This window comes from Chiroxiphia lanceolata, chromosome 7 (assembly GCF_009829145.1).
Source record: "Chiroxiphia lanceolata isolate bChiLan1 chromosome 7, bChiLan1.pri, whole genome shotgun sequence".
Taxonomy (NCBI): Eukaryota; Metazoa; Chordata; class Aves; order Passeriformes; family Pipridae; genus Chiroxiphia; species Chiroxiphia lanceolata.
This window is the reverse complement of record NC_045643.1, coordinates 6,993,944-7,014,162: the sequence shown is the minus strand read 5'-3', so window position 1 is coordinate 7,014,162 and position 20,219 is coordinate 6,993,944. Positions and strand designations below refer to the sequence as shown.

Sequence of the window (20,219 nt, the reverse complement as noted above, 5' to 3'; positions counted from 1 at the left end):
TGGAGTTTTGCCTTTGAGATTCATAGGATTTTTTCCAAAGCTCCCTAGGCATGGATTTGGCTGTTTCTCCAAAAACAGAGCCAAGCCAGTGCTGCAATACCTGCAGAGAAAATCCATATGGGTAATGGGATAATCCCTGTGCATAATAGGGTGGGAGAGCAGGCTGGTGATTTCTTTTCAAGCTTTCCTGGGTTATCACTACCAGGAGAGCAGCACATGGAACATTGTCTGTGTTTAATGGCCACAAGTACCTTCACTGTGTCCTTTCCAGTGCCAGATGCCTTAGAATCTAAATGAGGATCTTTAATGGTGGCATTAATTATTATTGAAATCCTGCTTTGCCCCACTGAAACAAGTCTAAATAGCTCTTGCTCTTTCTCTCTCTCCCTCCTTTCCCCAGATCCCCATCTCCTGTATTTGACACCAACATCAGAAGGTCACATGGCAAAGGCTCCTTTCACCTGACTGGTTGGGCCACTGAAATGGGGCAAAGTGCAGAAAGGGTCAGGGACAGGTACCCACAGCAGAGATGCTGCAGGAGCCGAGGATCAGAGAGGCTGAGTTGGGAAGGATGCCCTGAAACTGTCAGATAATGTCCCCTGGTGCTATGTATATGTACTATACCCACCCTCTTGCCTTCTATGGGAAGCCCAGTGCCAAGAAAGTATCAACTGACAGCTCCCAGGGATGCACATAACGAATTAAAATAGTAAATTAAATGCAGGTAACTCTTCTCTGTGAGGGTGGTGAGGCCCTGGCACAGGTTACCCAGAGAAGCTGTGGCTGCCCCATCCCTGGAAGTGTCCAAGGCCAGGTTGGACGGGGCTTGGAACAACCTGGTCTACTGGAAGGTGTCCTTGCCCATGGAAGGGGGGGTGAAACAAGATGGTCTGTGAGATCCCTTTAACCCAAACCATTCTGTGTTTCTGTTCCCCCAGGAGAGCCAGCATGGCCAGAGGACACAAACTCCCTGAGAAAGGAGAGGCTTTGTCTGTCTCACGTTGAACAGCCATCAGTGCCCAGAAGGTGAGGCCGTTTCTGCAGGTGGGTGCAACCATCACCTGTCCCTCAGCCTCGGCATGGAGGAGACCAGGAGTGCAGGTGGGGGCACCATCTAGTTCTGTGCCAGCCTGACTTAGCTTTCCTGCTGTTCTTTGTCTTTCCTTCCAATTTCCGAGTGCATAATTATCCCTTTGTCTGTGTGTGGCTGAGTGGGTGCATGAACTGGCATCTTCTGAGAGCAGACCTCTTTTAGGTACTGAGGTTAGTCATGGTGAAAAGGTACATTCCCTAAAAAAAAATCCCTCTGAAAATGTAGGAAGTATATCTGCAAATACAAATAAATACAATATGGTATATTAAATTGACTTTAAAAGGTGCCTTCCAACCCAAACCATTCCATGGGCCTAAATATATAAATACAGTCACTTACTTCCTTTCCATACATTCTATCTCGTGTGTTTTAAAAGCTGAGCTTCCACACTGCAACGAAGGTGGATGGGCCCTCTTTCCCCTTTAACAGCCACCAAAGACAAACACTTCATGGCTTCTGCTGTGTTGGAATCTGAGGATCTGCTCTTTGCCTTTAGCAGAGCTGTGGCTGGATGGGGGCTGCTGCAGCAGATCCACCATCTGAGCCAGGGGATGGTCCCCACAGGACTCAGTTCATGATGTGCCACTGAAGCCATTCCATGCTGCTGACTCAAGGAGCACTGGGAGGATGGAGAGTACTCAAAGTCCAGGATTTTCCCAGCCTTAGCCTGGTTTAGAGCGTGCCTTGCAGGCTCCTGGGGGAGAACGACATCATCCCGCTGATGCTCCTCTGCAGGTGATCCGGAGCTGAATCAGCCCCCCCCAGGGTGTGCAGGAAACATTCCACTAATTATAAAACAATCTTGAATAATGGCATATTAATGAGGACAGGGAAAGGTGATGCTCTCAGGATGGACTTTCCCACTGCTGGGAGGAGGAGGGAGCTGTACAGAGCTGCTGCACTTGGGGGGGCAAAAAATCATCCCATCAAAGGAGTGAGGCTTGGGCGTAAGGAACCCCAGGAGGAAGGAGCATTTTTCTAGCTCTGGATCTGTTTCTTCTGCAAAATTCACTGCTACTCCTGCTGAAGGTGTTGCCTCCAGGCTCTCTGCTCTCTGACCTGCTCTTCTGTTCCAATTCAAGTCCTTTTGGCTCCCTTTTCCAGCCACATTTCCTAGGCTGTATCATTTCTGCCTCCCTTCATCTCCCCTCTTTATCCCTCATTTTTCCAACCCATAAACTCTACCTTCCCCTACTTTCTGCCCTACCAAGCCCCCTGCTCTTCTCTACCTCTCAGCATCTTCCCTCACCTTCATCCACCTTCTTTTCTCCATCTCTCACAAATACCTGTTGTATTCTGAAGAGCATCAGCCCGGGGGATGGGAAGGACGGTGCCCACGGAGGAGGTTGTGCTCCCCTATCTAATAACATATGTATCAGGCACCTTTCCCTTCAGCTGGCAGCCTTGGGAAGCCCAAGACGAACCTTTCAACAAGATTAAAGAGATGGTATTAATTGCTATCGATCACAGGTCAACAAATTAAATTGCATCTGCAACTGCATCTCTGAAAGGTCTAAATGAGAAGAGTAGTTAATGGGTCTGGCTGGCCCAGAGCTGTGATTAATTAAAGGCAGAAATGAACTACAATGTTAAAAAAAAAAAAAAAAAGCAGAAAGGAAGGATACTGGGATGAGGATGAAACTCTGTGGTGTATCTGGAGAGCACCTGATGGGATTTCAGTTCTGGATCCGCCCTGGCCTGACATGGGCTGAGAGGAAGCAGAGCCAGTGGCAATGATTTTTGGGGCTACTGCTCCAAGCACACCAGTGCTGTGGAAACACTGCTCACCTATGATTGGCAACTCTTCCACATGAAGAGTGGAAGTTTTCCCAGAAAATCTGATCTGTGCCTATTGCTTCTCCCTGCGATCCCAGACCTTGCCCCGCTGACGCTGTGGTGCACGGGGAGAGCTGTGGGATCCCTCAGCAGGACTGTGTGTCTGACACCACTGGATTTGGGGGAATCAGATCCCTTCTGTGGTCCCAGCAAGCATCTCATGGAGACCTTGCAGTCACCTCTGCAGGGCTTTCCCTCATGTCACCCACCCGCACACTCCCTGTGCCTGGTCCATGGCATGTCCCCCGCCAGCAGCTTTTTATTTTCCATTTGTTTCAGACACAGAGCCCTGAAAGGGTGAAAGGAAAAAAAACAAGCTTAGCAATTGCTTAGCAATCCCACTGCTTGTCCCATGCTGGTCCAGCACTGCAGCATCCTGGTGGCAGCTGGGAGAAGAGTACTCCTGGGTGGGAATAAGGGCGCTACAGTGACTCCTTGGGAAATAATGAAGTAGCACAGCATGGAATGGAGATGGTGCTTAATTAATAACGAAGAAAATAATAATATGTGGCACGTATAGAGCTGTACTTGTTCCAAGCACTGTACAAACATTAACTACAGTAATTAAGCTGTAATTAATTGGAGTAACTACTAATCAGTGTAAATAATGATGCATCTGGAGGTACCAAATGGAGTTTGTGAACTGAAAGCAAATTTCCATGTTCAGGAAATGGCATCAAATATAAAAATGGCACCAGAAAAAGGCAAAACCAGATGGAGGTTAAAGCGAGAGCCTGGGAGCCGTGTCAGTCCATGGCAGCTCCCAAAAAGGGAATCCCTGTTTGGCAAAGCAAAGCTGCTTTTCTGAGTTATGGCTGAGATGCTCCCTGGGCAACACATCCTGTCCATGGGACTCCTGTGGCTGTTTCCAGGCTCCAAGCCCACTCCTCCCACTCCAGCAACGCTCACCAGCACTGCGGAGAGCCAGGGGCTGGAGCAAGAGATGAGATGGGGAATTGGGAGCTTGAGGGGCTGATGATCAGCAGAGTAAAATACACCACAAGTATATAATTTTGGGGGTTTTTGCTGGTTTGCACACTTTATATTTAACAAAATAATTTTTTAATAATATAGTCTTTTACACATCAAATATTGTCTCTAGGACATCTCCACACCCCCTCCCATTTTTACAGATTGGTTTTTTCCTCACTAGTTTCAGGCACACTATTGTTTGAAAGTTTTGAAACCAGATAGTCATTGACAGGCAACAGCTCACACAGGAATGTGGCCACGGCACCTCTGATGCTCAGCCTGCAGGAAGCCAGTGCTCAGCTGCACTACAGCAGTCACTGTGCTCATGTTCATCCCACCCCTGCCCTCCATAAAACACCAAAATGGGGAGGAAATAAAAATGTGAAGGCAGCAGTGTGTATGAACCGAGCCCGATGTGCTGATCCGCTGGCAGAAGATGCTCTAGGGGGATCTGTGGCCGCCGCTGCCGAGGGCAGGTGCTGCACTGAAGTCTGAACTCTCAACAAAACAAGCACCATCACCCTCATGGCCACGACCAAAAAAAGCAGGGAACCAAGCGTGGACAGTGATGGGAAAGGCTCCTGTGCTCACCTAGGCAGGCAGAGCAGGGAGATGACGTTGGTGGCTTTTCTTTGACAGCACCACTTGGAAGCTGCAGCCTGAGAAAGCAGGAGGTGCCAGTGCCGAAAAGCCCGACGGGATCCTTTGACTGCAGGTGGGGACCATGGGGACCTCTCCTCCTGGCAGGCAGGCATGGAGCTGCTCCTAGAGACACCCCTCACCAGGAGCCAATTCCCATGGATGTGGCCAGCCCAGCCACATCTCCCTGTGCACCGTGGCTTGCTTTATCCCCAGCAGTATGGATGCTCCCAGGGAGAGCCAGGGCAGCTCCCTCCTGCTGCAGCAAAGGGTCTGTCTGCCAGCTGAGCCAGGTTAGTGCTATGGGACATTCCTGGAAACCTCCCTGTGTGTGGGGATCAGGTATGTGTGACCTGCTGTTGCTGAAGGCAATGAAATGCTGCCCTTGGCTCCAGCAAGGGCAGCCTTGGCACCAAGGGATGGGACAAGGCAGGTGGGCACACACTCAGCCCGAGAACTGGGAACAGGTGGGACCCTCATCCTTCACCACAATGCCCAGCCAGGCCTCACACAAGAGACCACCCAGGTAAGATGCTGCTTTCTTGGTGCCTTTCCAGCCCCTCCTGTCTGTTTGCCTGCCCTGCCCTGCCCACACAGCCAGGGTGGGCTCCTGCTCCCATCAAGGTCACGGTGACTGTGTAAGTGTCTTCAACTTTATTGTCCCCACTCAGTGGAGAAAGTGTAACACAGATACAGCTTTGTGTCTTGGCTGTCTGGTCCATACCTGTGCATCTACCTCAGTCCTGCTGCAGGTTACATTCCAGTTGTTGGGTTTTTTTAACACCCTGCTCACCTTTTAATTTCTACCTCCCTCCTTAGTCCTTAGTGCCACTCCTGCTTATAGACACAATAAAAATGCTCCATCCATCGCTTCACTCACAGCTGTATTGTCCCAGTGATCCCAGCTTAGGAAGAGGCTTTAAAAAAAAATCACAATAGCAAAAAACCCTTAAATAAATAAATGTGAAAAACCCCACGATCCACATCGCAGAAAGTGAGAGCGGTGAATCGATCGTCGGCTCGAAGGCATCACCAGTCCAAGGACTTGGGTGGGCTGTTCTTCTTTTTCCTCCCCGAACCTGACCACTGCATCCCTCCCAAGCACTGGTAATTACAAAAGCAGAGGAGATACCTAGACACCAGATACACAGTGTGCAAAGCCAGAGAAGAGCAGGAGGGGGCACAGGGAGACCCTTCCCCGCGGGCACAAATCTCTGCTTGTGCGGGACGCTCGCAGGTGTCGCTGGTGACCCTGCTGCAGTGGCGGGAGGTCGGACGCGGGGGCAGCATCGAGGCCGTTCCTTCCTCATCGTCCCCAGCGGGTTGTTTGGCGCTGGCGGGGGGTCGGTCCCACTACAGAGCCTGCTTGCCCTGGCATTCCCGCTTGGAGCACTGCGCTGGCTTCCACCAGTCCCCGTTGTGGCAGTGGCAGATATTGCAGTCGTCCACCTTCACCTCGATGCCGGCGGGAATTATCGTGGTTCCCGCAAAGCAGTTCGGACCTGCAAAAACACACGGGGGCAACAGAGATAAATACGTCTTTGGTTCGGAACGGGGTGCAGCAGCTCTGCCCCAGCCCCTGGGAGCAGTGAGGTGCTCAGCCCCCACCCCTCACTGCTCTGGTCACAGCACTGCCGAAATCCCAGCAATGCTCCTTCCAGCTGCTCAGTGCCGAACCTTTGCCCCACACCCATCACTTGTCTCACTTTTTTGGATGCCTTCAGACACTAAAGGGAAAAAAAAAAAAGGCCTCAGAACTTTCCTTCTCTGTTTCTGTACCCAACCCCTACAACAAATGGCATCGGATGCCCCAACGATGCACTCAGCTTGTTTCTACTTTAGTTGCCCTTTAATTTTTCTCCTTAATTTTGCCTGTTAGTTGGACAAGACCATGAGAACAAGCATCAGGACACAGCCTGATGAGCCTGGTGAGCCTGCACAGAGCTGCAGGGACCAGAGCCAATTCATCCCCCACAGCAGCCGTACTGCAACACCAGGTAACCCCAGGGACCCCCCCACCAGTTGGGGCTATTAACCATGAATGAGCTGTAGCATCAAATTAGCAAAATAATTCACCTCTCAAATAAGCTTTCTAATGAAATCTATTTTTTTTTCTCAAGGGTAATTCCTTTAATCTGCTCATTATTGTTTTGGGGTTTTTTTTTGGCTTCCTTATTACACAGTATATCAAAGCTGAGCAGCAGGTCAGCAAGAATCTTATTTCCCAGTCACAGAACAGTTGGGGTTGGAAGGGACCTTAAAGTCCTTTCCTCCCCCTTGTAAAAACCCCGCAAATACCCACTGCCAGCTGACCCCCTGCAAGCCCTCCCTTCCTCCCCTCTCCCTCCTGCATCATTTGGTGCCAGGAATTACTGTCACAGCCAGCAGCACACACACAATTCGAGGCAGTCGCATTCACAGCATTGGGGAAGCACAAAGACATTTGACAAGTGTCTTGTGGCTCAAGTGCTGCTCCGAAATGTCACCCCTCGGCTGCCACCGGTTCTAATCTGTGCCTCCAGTGCACGAGGTGCATTCCAAAGATGAGAGTGTGTACAGACATGAAATTATGGGCAAGTTCTTGCTTAAGTCTTGGGTTTAAGGCTGTTTGAAAGGGTCCCTACGTGGCTGGAAACGGGCTGAGCTGTAACCAACCCAGTGCTGGGGTCTCATGTTTAACAGTCTCAGAGATGTATTCACTTCACTTATTAGTGCCCTCACTTTATTAAGATGCTCCTCAGGACCCTTTGTTCAACAGGCCACCGGTCTGACAGGGCTGGGCTTAACCAGACCATTCAGGGTGCCTGTTATTTGTGTTTAAGCAACCTCCCGACTTCATTAAAGGCTTCTTCAAATGCAGATCAGTTCCTACAGCAACATTTCACATCCATCTTCAGGAAGCCACAACAGAAGGGCTTGGAGAAAGACACCTCTGATGGCTCCTGTACCAGAATCTGGGGTGACAGGGTGTTCCCCAGGGCTGCTGCTTCCCTCCTTGGCAGGATCTGGGAAGGCAGGCTGTGGCACTGGGAAGGTCCGTGTGCTCCATGATGCCTCCTCCTTTGCCTAGCCAGCACGTGAATCCATCAGGATGCCAGGAAGAAGCAGGCTTTTGCTCTGGACACAGATCCAACTCCACTTGTTGAGCCAGAGTTCAGGTGACACAGCTCTGCTGGCAGTGGAGGAGCAGTGCTCTGGGAGTGGGGATGTTTTAAGTCTGCTTGAGCTGGGCTTTGGGCTGGACAAGCTCCAAAGGGCCCCTCCAACCTCAGTCATTCCACACTGCAAAGAACTTCAAAGCCAGGAGTTACCAGCCAAGGACACACAGTGACACAGAACAGCCCAACTGTACCCGTGCACACATGGGATCTGTGTTTTCCTTTGCAGGCCTGTGGTTATAAGAGTCATGGCCCATTCTGGTCAGGAGCTGAAGATCTCCCAAGCCTCCTGAAGTCTCTCCTGAAGATGCGGTTCTGGTTGGAAAGGCTGCAATCCCAACTGTGGTATGTTTCTGGCAACCCACTGAGGTTGTCATACTTTCCCACAGCTTTTGGGTCCCTGTGCTCTCCATCTCAGATTTAATTCTCTGCCTCCTGGAGCCCAGTGGGAGGTGGTGTGTTGTTGCTCCCAGCAGGGACCAGGTCAGCTCATTTGCTGCCATTAAATGTCCAGGGTTCAAACACAATGAAAATGCCAATAATTGTATCCAGCTGCACTTGAAGATGAAATAAGTACCTGTCCCTCTCTAATGGGATGCTCTAAGTGCCTGCCAGTGTCAGGGATGCCCAGCATGGGCAGCCTCCATGCAACAGCCTGCTCTGCTCTCCCAGAGCAAAAAAATACCCCTTTTCATTATAATTTAAACAAAAAGCTTCCTCTGGAGATGAGGGTGGCAAGGAAAGGGGAAGATTATTTTCTCTCTTGTCCTGTGGCTACCTGTTAATCACCTCATTTGAGAAGCCAGTGCTGCCTGGACACCCCACACCTGTCTCCAGACACAGCCTTCTCCGGATTTATAGCAGGGCCAGCCTGTTTCCATTGCTGGGAACAGGAGGGAGGCTGGCAGTGACAGCAACAAGCAGGTTTGCTCACTCTCAGAAGAGCCAACTTTGCCTCCCAGCCAAGCTTTGGGAACCCCACACCCCTCCCATAGGGTTTTGGCTGCATCCCTGCACTGAACTGGTGCAGGGGTCACTCAGCCAAGGGTGATCCAAGTGGGACTGGCTGGTGGGGTGCTGCCAGCTGGGCAAAAGCTTATTTTTCCTTGCATCCTGCTCATCTGCCCATTCATTCCATGGCTGCTCCATCACGGCCACAGCTGCCCTTCCTCCTACCAGCAGCCCCAGGTCTCTTCTCCCTCTTGAGTTTCCCTGGGGAGGTCATGTGGAAAAAAAGTAATCACCAAACACCTGTCATTAGTATCCCTATCCCAAGATAGGGAGGAGCAGAAAGTGGACATGGTGATGGAAAGAGGAGATGGATGAGGGGGAGGTACTAAAAGCATCACATGTGCCTGTGAGGTCCCTTATTCTGGGATCACTTATCCTGGGGACAGCAGCACAGGGACTCCCTGCCCTGGCCAAGGACACAGGGCAGCTCTGTAAATTAGTAATTAAACACTAGTAATCTGCCCCGCTGATCTCTGGCATCAAACGAGCCTGGAAGGACCTGGCAAGCACCTCTGTGTCTAAGAGAAAATCCTTGGGATTCTGCTGCCACCCCCCCAGAGTGGCTGGGCAAGGGAAAGAGGGAAAATTACAGCTATTTTGGATAAGTCCTAGGGACGGAAGGCTGGGAGGAACATTGGGGGTTGGCCAAAGGAGCCCTTGTTGAAGCAGCACTCATCATCTCTGGGCTGGCCAGGATCACCTCAGCACACCTAAGGAAGGAGCTGTACTCAGAGGCTGAAGTGAGGGAAAAACCACAGCAATTGGGCTTGTTTTCCTTTTTGTTGGCTTTTAGCAAAATGGATGAAAACCTGGCTTGGGGCTCTACAGACATTGCCCTCCTATGGGATGTTTTCCTGCCATTTTGGGACAGCCTCTCTCCTGTCAGACCTTGATACTTGTAATTTAGGCCAATACTGCCACTGCTCTGGACTGTTTTTTTCCCCAGCACTCTCTCAAAACACCCCCCCTCTCTGCTTTGCCAGAGTGAAAAGGTTTCTTTTGCACACCACAGCGAGCTGGATGGAGAGTTTTTGCACCCTCTCCCCCACTCTGCTATCCCTATCCCTACAGAAACACAGGTTTCTAACGGGAGGCAAAATTTCCACACTCCATTTGTGACAATTCAACTTAAATTCCCACTGCCTGAAATCCAATTTTCCAGCACAATCACTATCAGCCAGCCCCTCCCTGCCTTTTTTTTTCCCCCCATTGAAACTTCTCACACTTTCACACTGGAGCAGTGGGCCCTGTTTGCCCACACTGGGATGCAGTAGCATCACACCTGCAGCAGAGGCACAAGAGAGAGGCTCTTGGAGAGACACTGCACAGCTGAGATTTATGTGCAAGTATGCCCCAACCAAGTGGCATTTTCTGGGCCATGGCACAAGTCACCAGGGAGTTTTCCAGTTTATAGAGCTGGGAGCTCTTGGTGGAGAGAATATCCAGCACCTGGGGATCTGTGGGGCTTTGCCATGTGCAGCCCCTAAAGCCACAACCAGAGCCCACAGCAAGAAACCAAGTCCTTTCTTTGCTCTGCAAGAGCTCAACAGACTCCCCTAAATTCTTTAATATCCTTTTCCCTTCCCAGTATTTCAAAAGCTCAGAGCCCCAGCCCAGTGCTGCTCAGGACTGTCCTGAGCTTTTCCCACTGTGGCTGCTTGGAGGAACAGGATGAGACCAAGGTCTGCCAAATCCATGCCAAAAAAAAACCCCAAAAAACAAAGGATGAGACAGATCAGCAATGTGTTGTTGGTTTTTTTTTTTTTAAATTATTATTCAAAGGAAGATGCTGCTCAGCAACATTTGATGACATGTCAAGCACATCAGGTTACTTATGATGATAGCAGCAGGAACAAGACGCTGCTTTGGGCAAGGGCTGTCATCCTGCTCCTGGTAAAAGCATCTTAAACCACGACTGTGATGATAACAGGACACTAATCACCCTTTTTCCTCGCTCAGGGAGACTGATGGGAGAAGTTTGCTGCTCCCACAGACAATGTAATTGTGAGATTTGCTTTGCTTAACATAGTTAATACTCATAAAAGCCCACAGCACTCCAGGCTGTTTGCTAGAACAGCTGTGAAGATTTTTATGGAGATATTAGGGACATTCAGATGCTGGTTTAATGGGAGAGATGTGAAAAATCATATAGGGTTTGTTGTCGGGGGAGTGATGGCCAATTTCACAACCATAGGGCTAAGCCCAGTACGTGGTGATGACCCGTGTTGTGCTGCTGACCTGCACCCCTGTTATGGAGGGGATCCAGGGGTCACACTCTCTCCAACACCAGGAGCTCATGGAGTCCTGCTGATGCAGGGAGTCGCTTGGTGCTGAACACCAGTGCCCCCACAGCTCCCAGATGGGTTTTACTGAATCAGTGTCTCTGCCTCTGGCTTTCAGCAGCTCTGAATTCAGCTTTGTGTGCACAAAGAAGCAGTAAAAGGAAATCAAATGTTAATCAAACAGCAAGCACAACTCACTTCAGGCCAACTGTGATATTCAGATTGCCCTGGGGAGTGTCTGTCCCACACAAAAGCTCATCACCTCCCCCCACAATTCTCATGGTGCAACCTCCTGATTCAGCAGCAGTGGTAGTTTCCTCTCAGTAAATATTTTTCCAGTGATAACTCTATGTCTCCTGCCACTCTTTTGAGAGCTTCCCCATCCCTTTAGGAGATACTAAAGCTGACTCCAAGAGAATTCAGCGATTCAGTCAATGGATAACATCAAGTTGAGAGGTGGTTGATGGCTATGCTTATCTGCCTGGTTATAGAGCTGTATTCAGCCAAGCCATCCCTCAGGCTCTCACGTGGTGTGCCCACAAATTAAAATTGCCAAGGGATAAGCAGAAAAGAAAACAGTGGTGTATCCACAGTATCTAGAATGGATACAGCCTGAAAACATCCCCAGGATGCTCACTCAGCTCAATGACTTTGCTATTGGAGCTTTACCACAAATGCAGTTGAACTGGGCGAGATGTTTCTAGGGAGCGTGGCCCAAGTGTCTTCGCAGGGGGAAGGTGGATTTTTCTCTCCATCTCTCCACAAAACAGGCATCTCACAGTCTTCACCATGACCATCCCACACCACAAGCCATGTGGTCTCCAGCACTGTTGTCCACTGCTCCCAGCATCACTCAGCTGAAACCAACCCCTCACAAAGCGAGGATTTACACCTGGAACCTGCACAAGGATGCTCATGGATCCCCAGCAGGAAAAGGGGAAAACCACAGCAGGAATACAGGTGATCCCCAGGCTCTGTCACAGAGGCAAGAAATGGCTCATTGCCTGTACCTTGGGACTTTTTCCCTCCCTGACTTGTTAACTGAAGCCATAAATTGAGCTCTTTTCTTGCAATCTGAAGTGATCACATAGATGGGTGTGATAGAGCTAAATGAACATTTGAGAAGATCTGCAGGATCAGCTGGGAGGAGCTGTGTTAACTTCCAGAAATGAGGGCCATCATTAAAAACAAGGTGCTGGTTTTTCTGCCCTCCTGAGCACAGAGTTCAGCCTGGACGTGAGAAAGAAGTCTTGTTTTCACTGCATGGTATGGGGAATGCCAGCCCTCCTCTTCTTGGTGGGAGGAGAAGGCAGCAGGCAAAGCCGGAGGTGAGACAAAGAAATCAGCTGGTGATGCTGAGCTTTGCCTTGCTGCAAATTAAACCTGGCGATGCTCTGCAGGGGGAGCTGAAAACCCCACCTGAAAATAACAACTCTGAAGCTGTACTGTGTTAGAGACAGGCCGAAGCTGAAGATCCTGGTTCAGATGGAAGCCTGAGGTTGTATTGGAACGGGGCTGCCACAGCCATGGCACATGGGGGACTGAGTTCACACCTGGCCATGCCCAGTTCTGATCCTGTCTGTGGTTGATCATTTCTTGGAGGTGGCAGGAGGGCAGGCAGCTCACTGTGGCTCTGTCTCCTCCCTCCTCCTGCAGGTGATGTCCATGTCCTCCAGGCCATGGCAGACACAGCTCTTGCAGACTAACGGACACTTATTCACCCTGCACATTCCCAACACAAACATCAGGGAAAATACCCCTGGCCTCCTAATCCATCGTCACCCACCATCCAACCTGCAATAATGCCCCCAATTTCACTCTGTTCTCTAAAATGTCGCAAAATGAGGTCCTTTTAGTTTTTTACCTGTGGCAAATCCCACTGAGTCTGGCTAAAAGCTACTGGAGTCTTCTGGTGATACCTTCTAGACACCCAGAAGCTTTCAATCCTGTGGACCATTGCCCCAAAGAATGAATCTCTGAAGCTTATCTGCAGCTCTTTTCCATCATTCCTGCATATTTCACTGCTCACAAGATGATGCTAACAGCTCTTCTCGAGTACTGCCTATTTACAGGAGAGATTTTTCCAGCCATAATTCACATTACTGGGTGCCTGAAGATGCCTAAAAGTTATTTAATCTCTGCATTAAAGATATATATATATATCTGCAGTATCCTTGTCCAAATTGTTTCCAAGTTGCTCACTCTAAGCAAGCCCTACATCATTAGAAGGAACACATTAAAAAGGCCAGAGGGAGGTGAAAAGCTCAGTTCAGGGCAAAGGGAGCATTCCACTGATTTAGCCAGCGATGCAGCCAGCACAACAAAGATTAAACACCCCAGCAGCTCCCAGCCAGCCCAGTGGGACAGGGATCTCCTGGTGGCCCCACATTCCCTCCTGGTTCTCCCTATGCAGAAATGTTCACATCTTCCAGGCTTTGCTCAGACAATCCCAAGCATCCACTGCCTTGGAGTCTAATGAATGCAGGGGACCCACTGGAGCTCCCTAAATTATGGCCTAGCACCCAGTGACACAGACTGATTTAATCCTCACTGCTCTGCACCACAGTTAGAAAATTACTGATGGCTTGTTATCCATCTTAATCAAGAGCAGCAAACAAATGAGGGACAGGGAGACATCCAGAAGGGAATACACCACATTACTCCTCCTTATTGATAGCACAGTTACTTAATTTGATGAGGAGACATAACTTCAGGCATCACTAACTACTGGAGCAGGAATGTTTTGGTGCAGGGAAGATCTATGGGTGCAATTTAAAGGCAGTCTGTCGGGGAGCAGTGACGTCCACCAGCACCGATACAGATCTGAGCTGTGTGGACAGGCTGGAGGCCATCACTCACCCAGGGAACAAAGAGCAGCCCTTCCACAGCTCCACAGCACCAGCTGGAAATTACAGCCCTGCTGCACTCTTCATCCCCTGGGCTTGTGGGATGAGCAGGACAACAGGACCAAGCCCAAGGCTGAGCACAGAATCACAGAATGGTTTGGGTTGGAAGGGACCTTAAAGCTCATCTCCTTCTGCTTCCCTGCCGCGGACAGGGACACCTTCCACTAGCCCAGGTTGCTCCAAGCCCTGTCCAACCTGGCCTGGGACACTTCTGCAGACTTGAACTGGACCCATTGCCACTGAAGCCACAGAGAAGCCAATGCAGGACCAGCTCCCAGACAACAACAAAACAACTCCCAAGGCTCCAGACCCAGCTGTAAATAAAGGGCTTTCCCTGCTTCTTGTAATATAAAATGCAGGTTGGCATTTTCAAAGTCTCCTATGGGATTTGCACACCAAAGTCCTCTTCATTTTAAAAAGATCTGTGTGTGCAAATACCTTGATCAGCATGGAAAAGTTTAGCTCATGGTAAAAAAACCTGCATGGGCAATGGGCTCAGCATTGCACAGGCAGGAACTGTGCCTCCAAACCAGTTTTTTGGAATCAGATTTTTGCTGTGCACACTCAGGGCTGAAGAAGCCAGCAGTAACCATCTATTAAGGGAGAAATGCATTTCAACATTTACCTGAGCAAACACACAGGATTTAGCTCTTAAAAATTTCTTTGCAGGCAGCATAAAGCTTCGGGACAATACCATAGATTTTTTTAAAAATACAGGTAGATTGTAACTGTGGGCAACGAAAGCTACTCTGAGGTCATTGTAACCTCTCAGGTAAGTAATAGCCTTTTAAAAAGTTGTCTAAGTAGATATTTCCCAAAATGAATTCCAACTGTGCTGAAAGTACATTAATTTTTTTAATGGTTCAAACACAGCAAATAAGGTGAGCTGGGTTTGTTTGTTTTCTTTTTGGGGGGGAGCTTGTATCAGATTAATATAAAAGAAATCAATTAATAAAACTACCACTAAGTTACTGCATCGTCAAACAATGTTACCACTAGAATCAACAGGCAAAGGGAAGAAAGGCTGGACCTCCCAGAGACTAAACCTTAGAGTGAAGAGAATGTATTTTATGTATATAAAACGTGCTGTTGTGACTCTGCTGCCTTCACCTCACCAGCTCCCCAGAGCAGCCATGGAACAAGGCTCGGTCCATGGGACAGGCTCAGTCCAGGTGACTGTGCCCTCAGAGCCAGGATTTCCCAAGTCACCCCAGAAAGGAATTGGGATGCAGAGCAGAAACTTGGCCGTGGACCTGTCTGGATGTTTGTCCTGCCCACTGCAACAGTTTTGGGGCACCTTCTAAGGCACTGTCAGGGAGCAGCAGCTCCAGCAGCAGCCACAGGTCTCTGTCCATGCAGCTGTGGGAGGAAACCCTTATCTAGGGAAGCAAGTGCCAAAATAGCCCCTGGCTGCCAAAGTGCACATCTTTGCTCCCTGCCTGGGCATCTCCATTCAAAGGCGAAGGTCAACAGCAAAAGAATAACAACCAGGACTTCTTCTCCGGGTCTTTTGAGCTTTTAGCCAACTTATTTGCCTCTTGGTTGAGCTCCATGTGAAAATATAATGATTTTTATGGCCCATTTTAACATTTTTATGTCTTTTTTTCTTCAGAAAAAAAATCCCACATTTGGTGTAAGAATTAAAACAGTATTTCACGCTTAACTGCAATCACAGATGATGTATGGAAGAGAGAGCTGGCTGCACATCAACTCATATAAAGCCAGAATTGAATCTAACTTGGTCACTACAGCTGTGCATGATGTTTTATGGGGCGGGGTTTTTTTTTCAGATCAGTCCTAAATGAAGTAGAAACTGTGACCGTGCTCGTTTTGTATAAAACAGGAGGAAAAAAATGTGTGGGAGAACCAGGATTGCTACACATTTATCTGAGTTGTTCACGTCGATGTGGAGTCCCCTGCAAACCCAGCCCAGTGCTGGACGACGAAGCTGCAGCAGCAGTGGCCTGTGCCATGAGGCAGCCTCTGCACAAACCCCCTGCCCAGGGGAACAAGGGTTTCCTGAGCTGTGGGAAACCACATGATTAGGATGAACCTCCAGCTCCTGTCTGAAAAACGGCTCCATCGTAATCCAGATCACCTTGGGATCGCTGCGGGATAAATGTGACAGTTCGAGGGCATCAGCATGGACCTGCTTCTGTTTTCCACCCAGGGACAGATTTTTCTGATGATGGTTTTGAATGTGGGATTGTATTAGAAATGGGACTTCAAAGCAAAGATAAAACTTTCCATGTAAGGAAAGAGCTGCTGTGGAAACCATTTCTTTCTACTGTCGGCTCGTATTTGACATCTCCTGCTGCCTTCACCATCATTCCCAGCCCCCTGGCCTCCATGATGACAGACACAGAAACGATGGGGAGTAAGACCCAAGTAAAAGGTGAATTTAATGAACATGTAGATGTATAACAACTAAAAGCCTGTCAATCACCAAAGGTTCCCCTTCCAGTCAAAGTATGGATCTTCTGGAGGCCATTTAACAGACCCCACTTGCATCAGCCTTTGGATATGCCTAGTTTTCATCCCTATATATTCAGGTTGGGCTCCAGTGGCACAGCTACCACTTTATGCAAATCCATACAAATGATTGATTACCCATAGAAAGAGAATAACCACAACGGCAGAAACATTACCCCTTAATTTGTCTGGGGAATTTAATTACCTGCCTGTAGCATGGAAAACGAAAATCAGGAAAACATCTCCCCTCCAACCCCCACCCCAAGCAATTAATAAGCCTGGTGTTAGAGAGACAGGACATGGCACTGCTGTGCCAAAATCTGCAGCTCCTGAGGAAACAGGAGGAGGGGGTGGAAGGGGCAGGGTAGGATGGATGGATGGATCTTGAGGGCACACACGGGGAGAGCAAAGCACTGCAAGGACGGGCACACCTTGGTCTGACGGACAGATGAGACAAGCAGGGCTTGGTGCTTCTGGAATAAACAGGCTCCTAAGCCCTTCTGCTGGGACCTGTCCTGATTTCTCCAGCAGCTGCAAAAGCAGCTTTAATTCATGTTTTGTCCCCAGATTTTGCTCTTCCCATTATGCTACCTGCATTTAATGGTATCCATGGCATTTCCACGGTGCTTCCTGACGAGAAGGCAAAGAGTGGGGTTGCTAGCAGAAATAAAATGAGCCATGCTGGTTTTGCATGTGAATAGTTGTATTTAATGAAATCATCCAATGGAAAAGGACTGTCTTTTCCTTTGCCAACAATTCTGGGTGTCACCACAAAAGGCATAACCACTATGTACGTAGGCTTTTGTACTCCAGCAGATGCCATGTGATACTACGGTGCTGTGTGGGGACAGGACAGTTCCTCTGCACTGTAAGGCAGCAGCCAGCAGTGATGAAAAGCTGGGATGCAGGTGGCTCTGCAGCCCTCCCCCCATAACTCTCAGAAAGCTTTGTTACCCCTCATTCTGCCTGAGTCTGTTTTTATTATTTCATTACTGGATAAAACTATTACTCGCCCTCTGGTCTCAGTGGCACTATGGTACCCAAACAGCTCAGAACAGGAGCCTGTTTTCCTCACAGCATTCCACTGGGACAGGGGAGTGCACAGGGGAAACTGAGGCATGGACACAGTGCCCTGCTTGAGGAGAATGGGCATTATTAAAAACAAACCCAGCAGACAATTATTTTTAACAAAACCTGCAGGAACAAGAAAGTTTGAAGCTGCAAACTGTGTTCTCAAGTGTGATGGGAATTGGTTCAGATCTTCCTGGCAGGGGGAGGGAACTGTGAGACAGAGTGGCAAAGTGATGGACAGTGACTTCCAAATGAAATTCCCCATTTCTGAGTGCTTCCACACTCTTCAGCAAGTATTCCCTGCCTTGCTTTTCCTGCATTCATTTTGTCCTTCAGGATTTTTTTTTAAAGCCAGAAGGGGGATTTAGACATGCGTACAGCTACTGACCTGATACAAGCTAATGATTCTATAAAACACCTAAAAAATGCTTTACTTCAAAAGATTGATGTTTCCTATTGTATTTTTTCAATGCCAATTAATTACTTAATTCATTAGCAATGTAACACAAGAATGGTCTTTGAAAATCTGCTTTGTGTAGATGCCTTTAATTATGGATAATTGAATACTGTGGAAGGACCTGATTATACCTCTGAGCATTTTCTAATCTGGAAAATGAAACACACTCCTGAACACATATAACACCAGCTGAGCTCAACAGCCACACAGAGTTAAAAAAAAGATGGGAAAATAAGCACCCCAAAACCAGACCACCCCAAACTCCATGACTAAAAGAGGGTGGGAATTCCTGGGGAGCACACCCTGACAGGGTTGTACCAGTCCCTGCCTGGCTGGGACACGAGCAGAAGCCCAACGTGGAGCTGCTGCAGCCAGTGAGCAACCAGGGGCCCAGGGCAGCTCGGTGTTAACACCTGCTAAAGTTGGGAACAGATTTCCAGATGGTCCTTTGTACATATGGCAGCAATAGCCAAAACTGCTAAAAAGAGCAAAGTGCTCTCCAAATGTAATCATGGTTGACCTTGGAAGATGAAAATTTGCCAGCAGCAGAAGTTACTCCATAAGTTTGGCTTCGAATTCCTTCCTCTTGCTTTTTTTTTGCCCCTTCTTCTCCTCTTTACTCCTCCACAGCAATGGTAGTGAGGAAGTCAGCATCCAGAGGGCTGCAGTAACCAGGGCTGCTGTCTCAGAAAGAGTTTTAATCCCAGAAGCAAACCAGGGAAACGTTTGTTTTGAAGACAGTGTTCCAGACAGATCCCCTCCCTACCAGGGCCAAGATCCTGCAGCAGGGACCAGGGAGGTTTATTTTTGGCTCAGGGGGAAGGAGGGACACTGATGTTTAAATAAAACTGATTTGTGCTGTCACACCATGCAGGCACCTCGCTGTGAGTGCCTTCCCTTCCTCCCCCAGTGTCCTACTGATACCACAGCCCATCCCTCCTGCATCCCTGCTGCCCTCTGCACCTCTGCCTCAATGCAAACCCACTGATTACCGTGCCTTTAGAGCCCGGGGGCTTTTCAGTGCCAGCAGCCAGCCCCAGTTGCTGGCAGGGATCTGCCTTTGCTGTAGGGCAGCCAGACCCAAGTCCCTTTTGCCCCACACATGGGGCTGATCACAGAGGTGAGAATGGGGCCATTCAGCACCATAGCACAAGTGAGCTCTCTCAAGCGAGACTAATCCTTCTGGAGTACCCAGGCCAGGGCTGGGTAAACCTCCCATGGGTGCTTTCAAGAGCAAACAGCATCTATTTATCCCCTTTGCATCCTTCCTCTATGGGCAGTCATGACGTGATTGCCACACCCAGTGAACTCTTGTCTTTATCTAAGATATTTCTCAGCTGGAAAATTTGGGGAAAAAAAATTAGTATGGGTCTTGTGAAACCTTAGGGGTAGGATGACAGGTACTGATTGAAATGGAGACACAAAAAGAAGGAAAACATCACCCTTAACATGGGCTTCCTCTCTGCCTTAAAGAAGTAGAAGTAGGAACTGTGGCATGGGCATCCCTGCCCACAGCAGGGGCTTCGAATGAGATGAACTTCAAGGGCCCTTCCAACCCAAACCATTCTGTGGTTCTATGATGACTTGTGGGTGCTGATGTCCAAATGTGGAGGGTTGCTCTGCCCTGGAGATCCCCTCCTGGGGTGCACAGCCAAAATTCTGCACAGCAGCAGCTGATTTCAGCTGAGGAATGCAGAAACTTGGCAACCTTTGGGTAGAATGCACGACGAGACCCTGCAGCACATCAGACAGGTTACTGGGATGTGGGGCCTGTTTGCCAGGATCCCTACCCCAGGCAGCCAGAGAGGCTTCCTCCTAGTGGCAAGAGGTGATAAACTCACTGCCAGCCCCTCACCAAGAGGTTACGTCTTCCAATGGGACAGCAGGGGAGTAATGCTGAAAGACAGGGTCTAGCAGAGCCCCCAAAGACAGCAATAGCACCTTATTAAAAGGCGCTGACAGTGAAAGGACATTAGAAGGTGCCACGCTTGCAAGCACCAGCAAACTTTCACCTCACCAGCTGGGAAAGTTTTTGACATAATGAGCTGATGTGGGGGATTTTATTTAATTTTTTCCCCCCACCGATTAGTGGAAAACAGAAAGTCAGTGGTCTGTAGCCCTGTTGCTGACCCCCAGGCTGTGACCTGCCTATTAATGCACACAGTGATGGAGCACCATTGGGTTGGCCCCACCATGGAGCTGATATTCAAATACCCCCATGCAACCCCTGGTTTACTGCAGACTTCCCTGTGCCAACATTTCCTGTCCCAGAGCATGCTGTACCTAGAAATCCCAAACCTCAGTCAGCAGGACAAAACACAC

The 20,219-nt window shown here is 49.0% G+C and overlaps 1 protein-coding gene across 9 annotated transcripts in view; it reads right to left on the bottom strand.

The window, feature by feature from the left end:
* Window positions 1-5,407: 5,407 nt before the first annotated feature.
* VWC2L (von Willebrand factor C domain containing 2 like) overlaps window positions 5,408-20,219 on the bottom strand; it is a 423,395-nt gene continuing 408,583 nt past the window's right edge. For 8 of the 9 annotated variants that reach the window (XM_032693022.1, XM_032693020.1, XM_032693021.1 and 5 more), the window contains one exon: window positions 5,408-6,042. In XM_032693022.1, the coding sequence (XP_032548913.1) occupies window positions 5,894-6,042 (149 nt within the window). In that variant the 3' untranslated portion in view covers window positions 5,408-5,893. The remainder of the gene's footprint in view (window positions 6,043-20,219) is intronic. The other variant, XR_004357978.1, reaches the window with a different exon arrangement.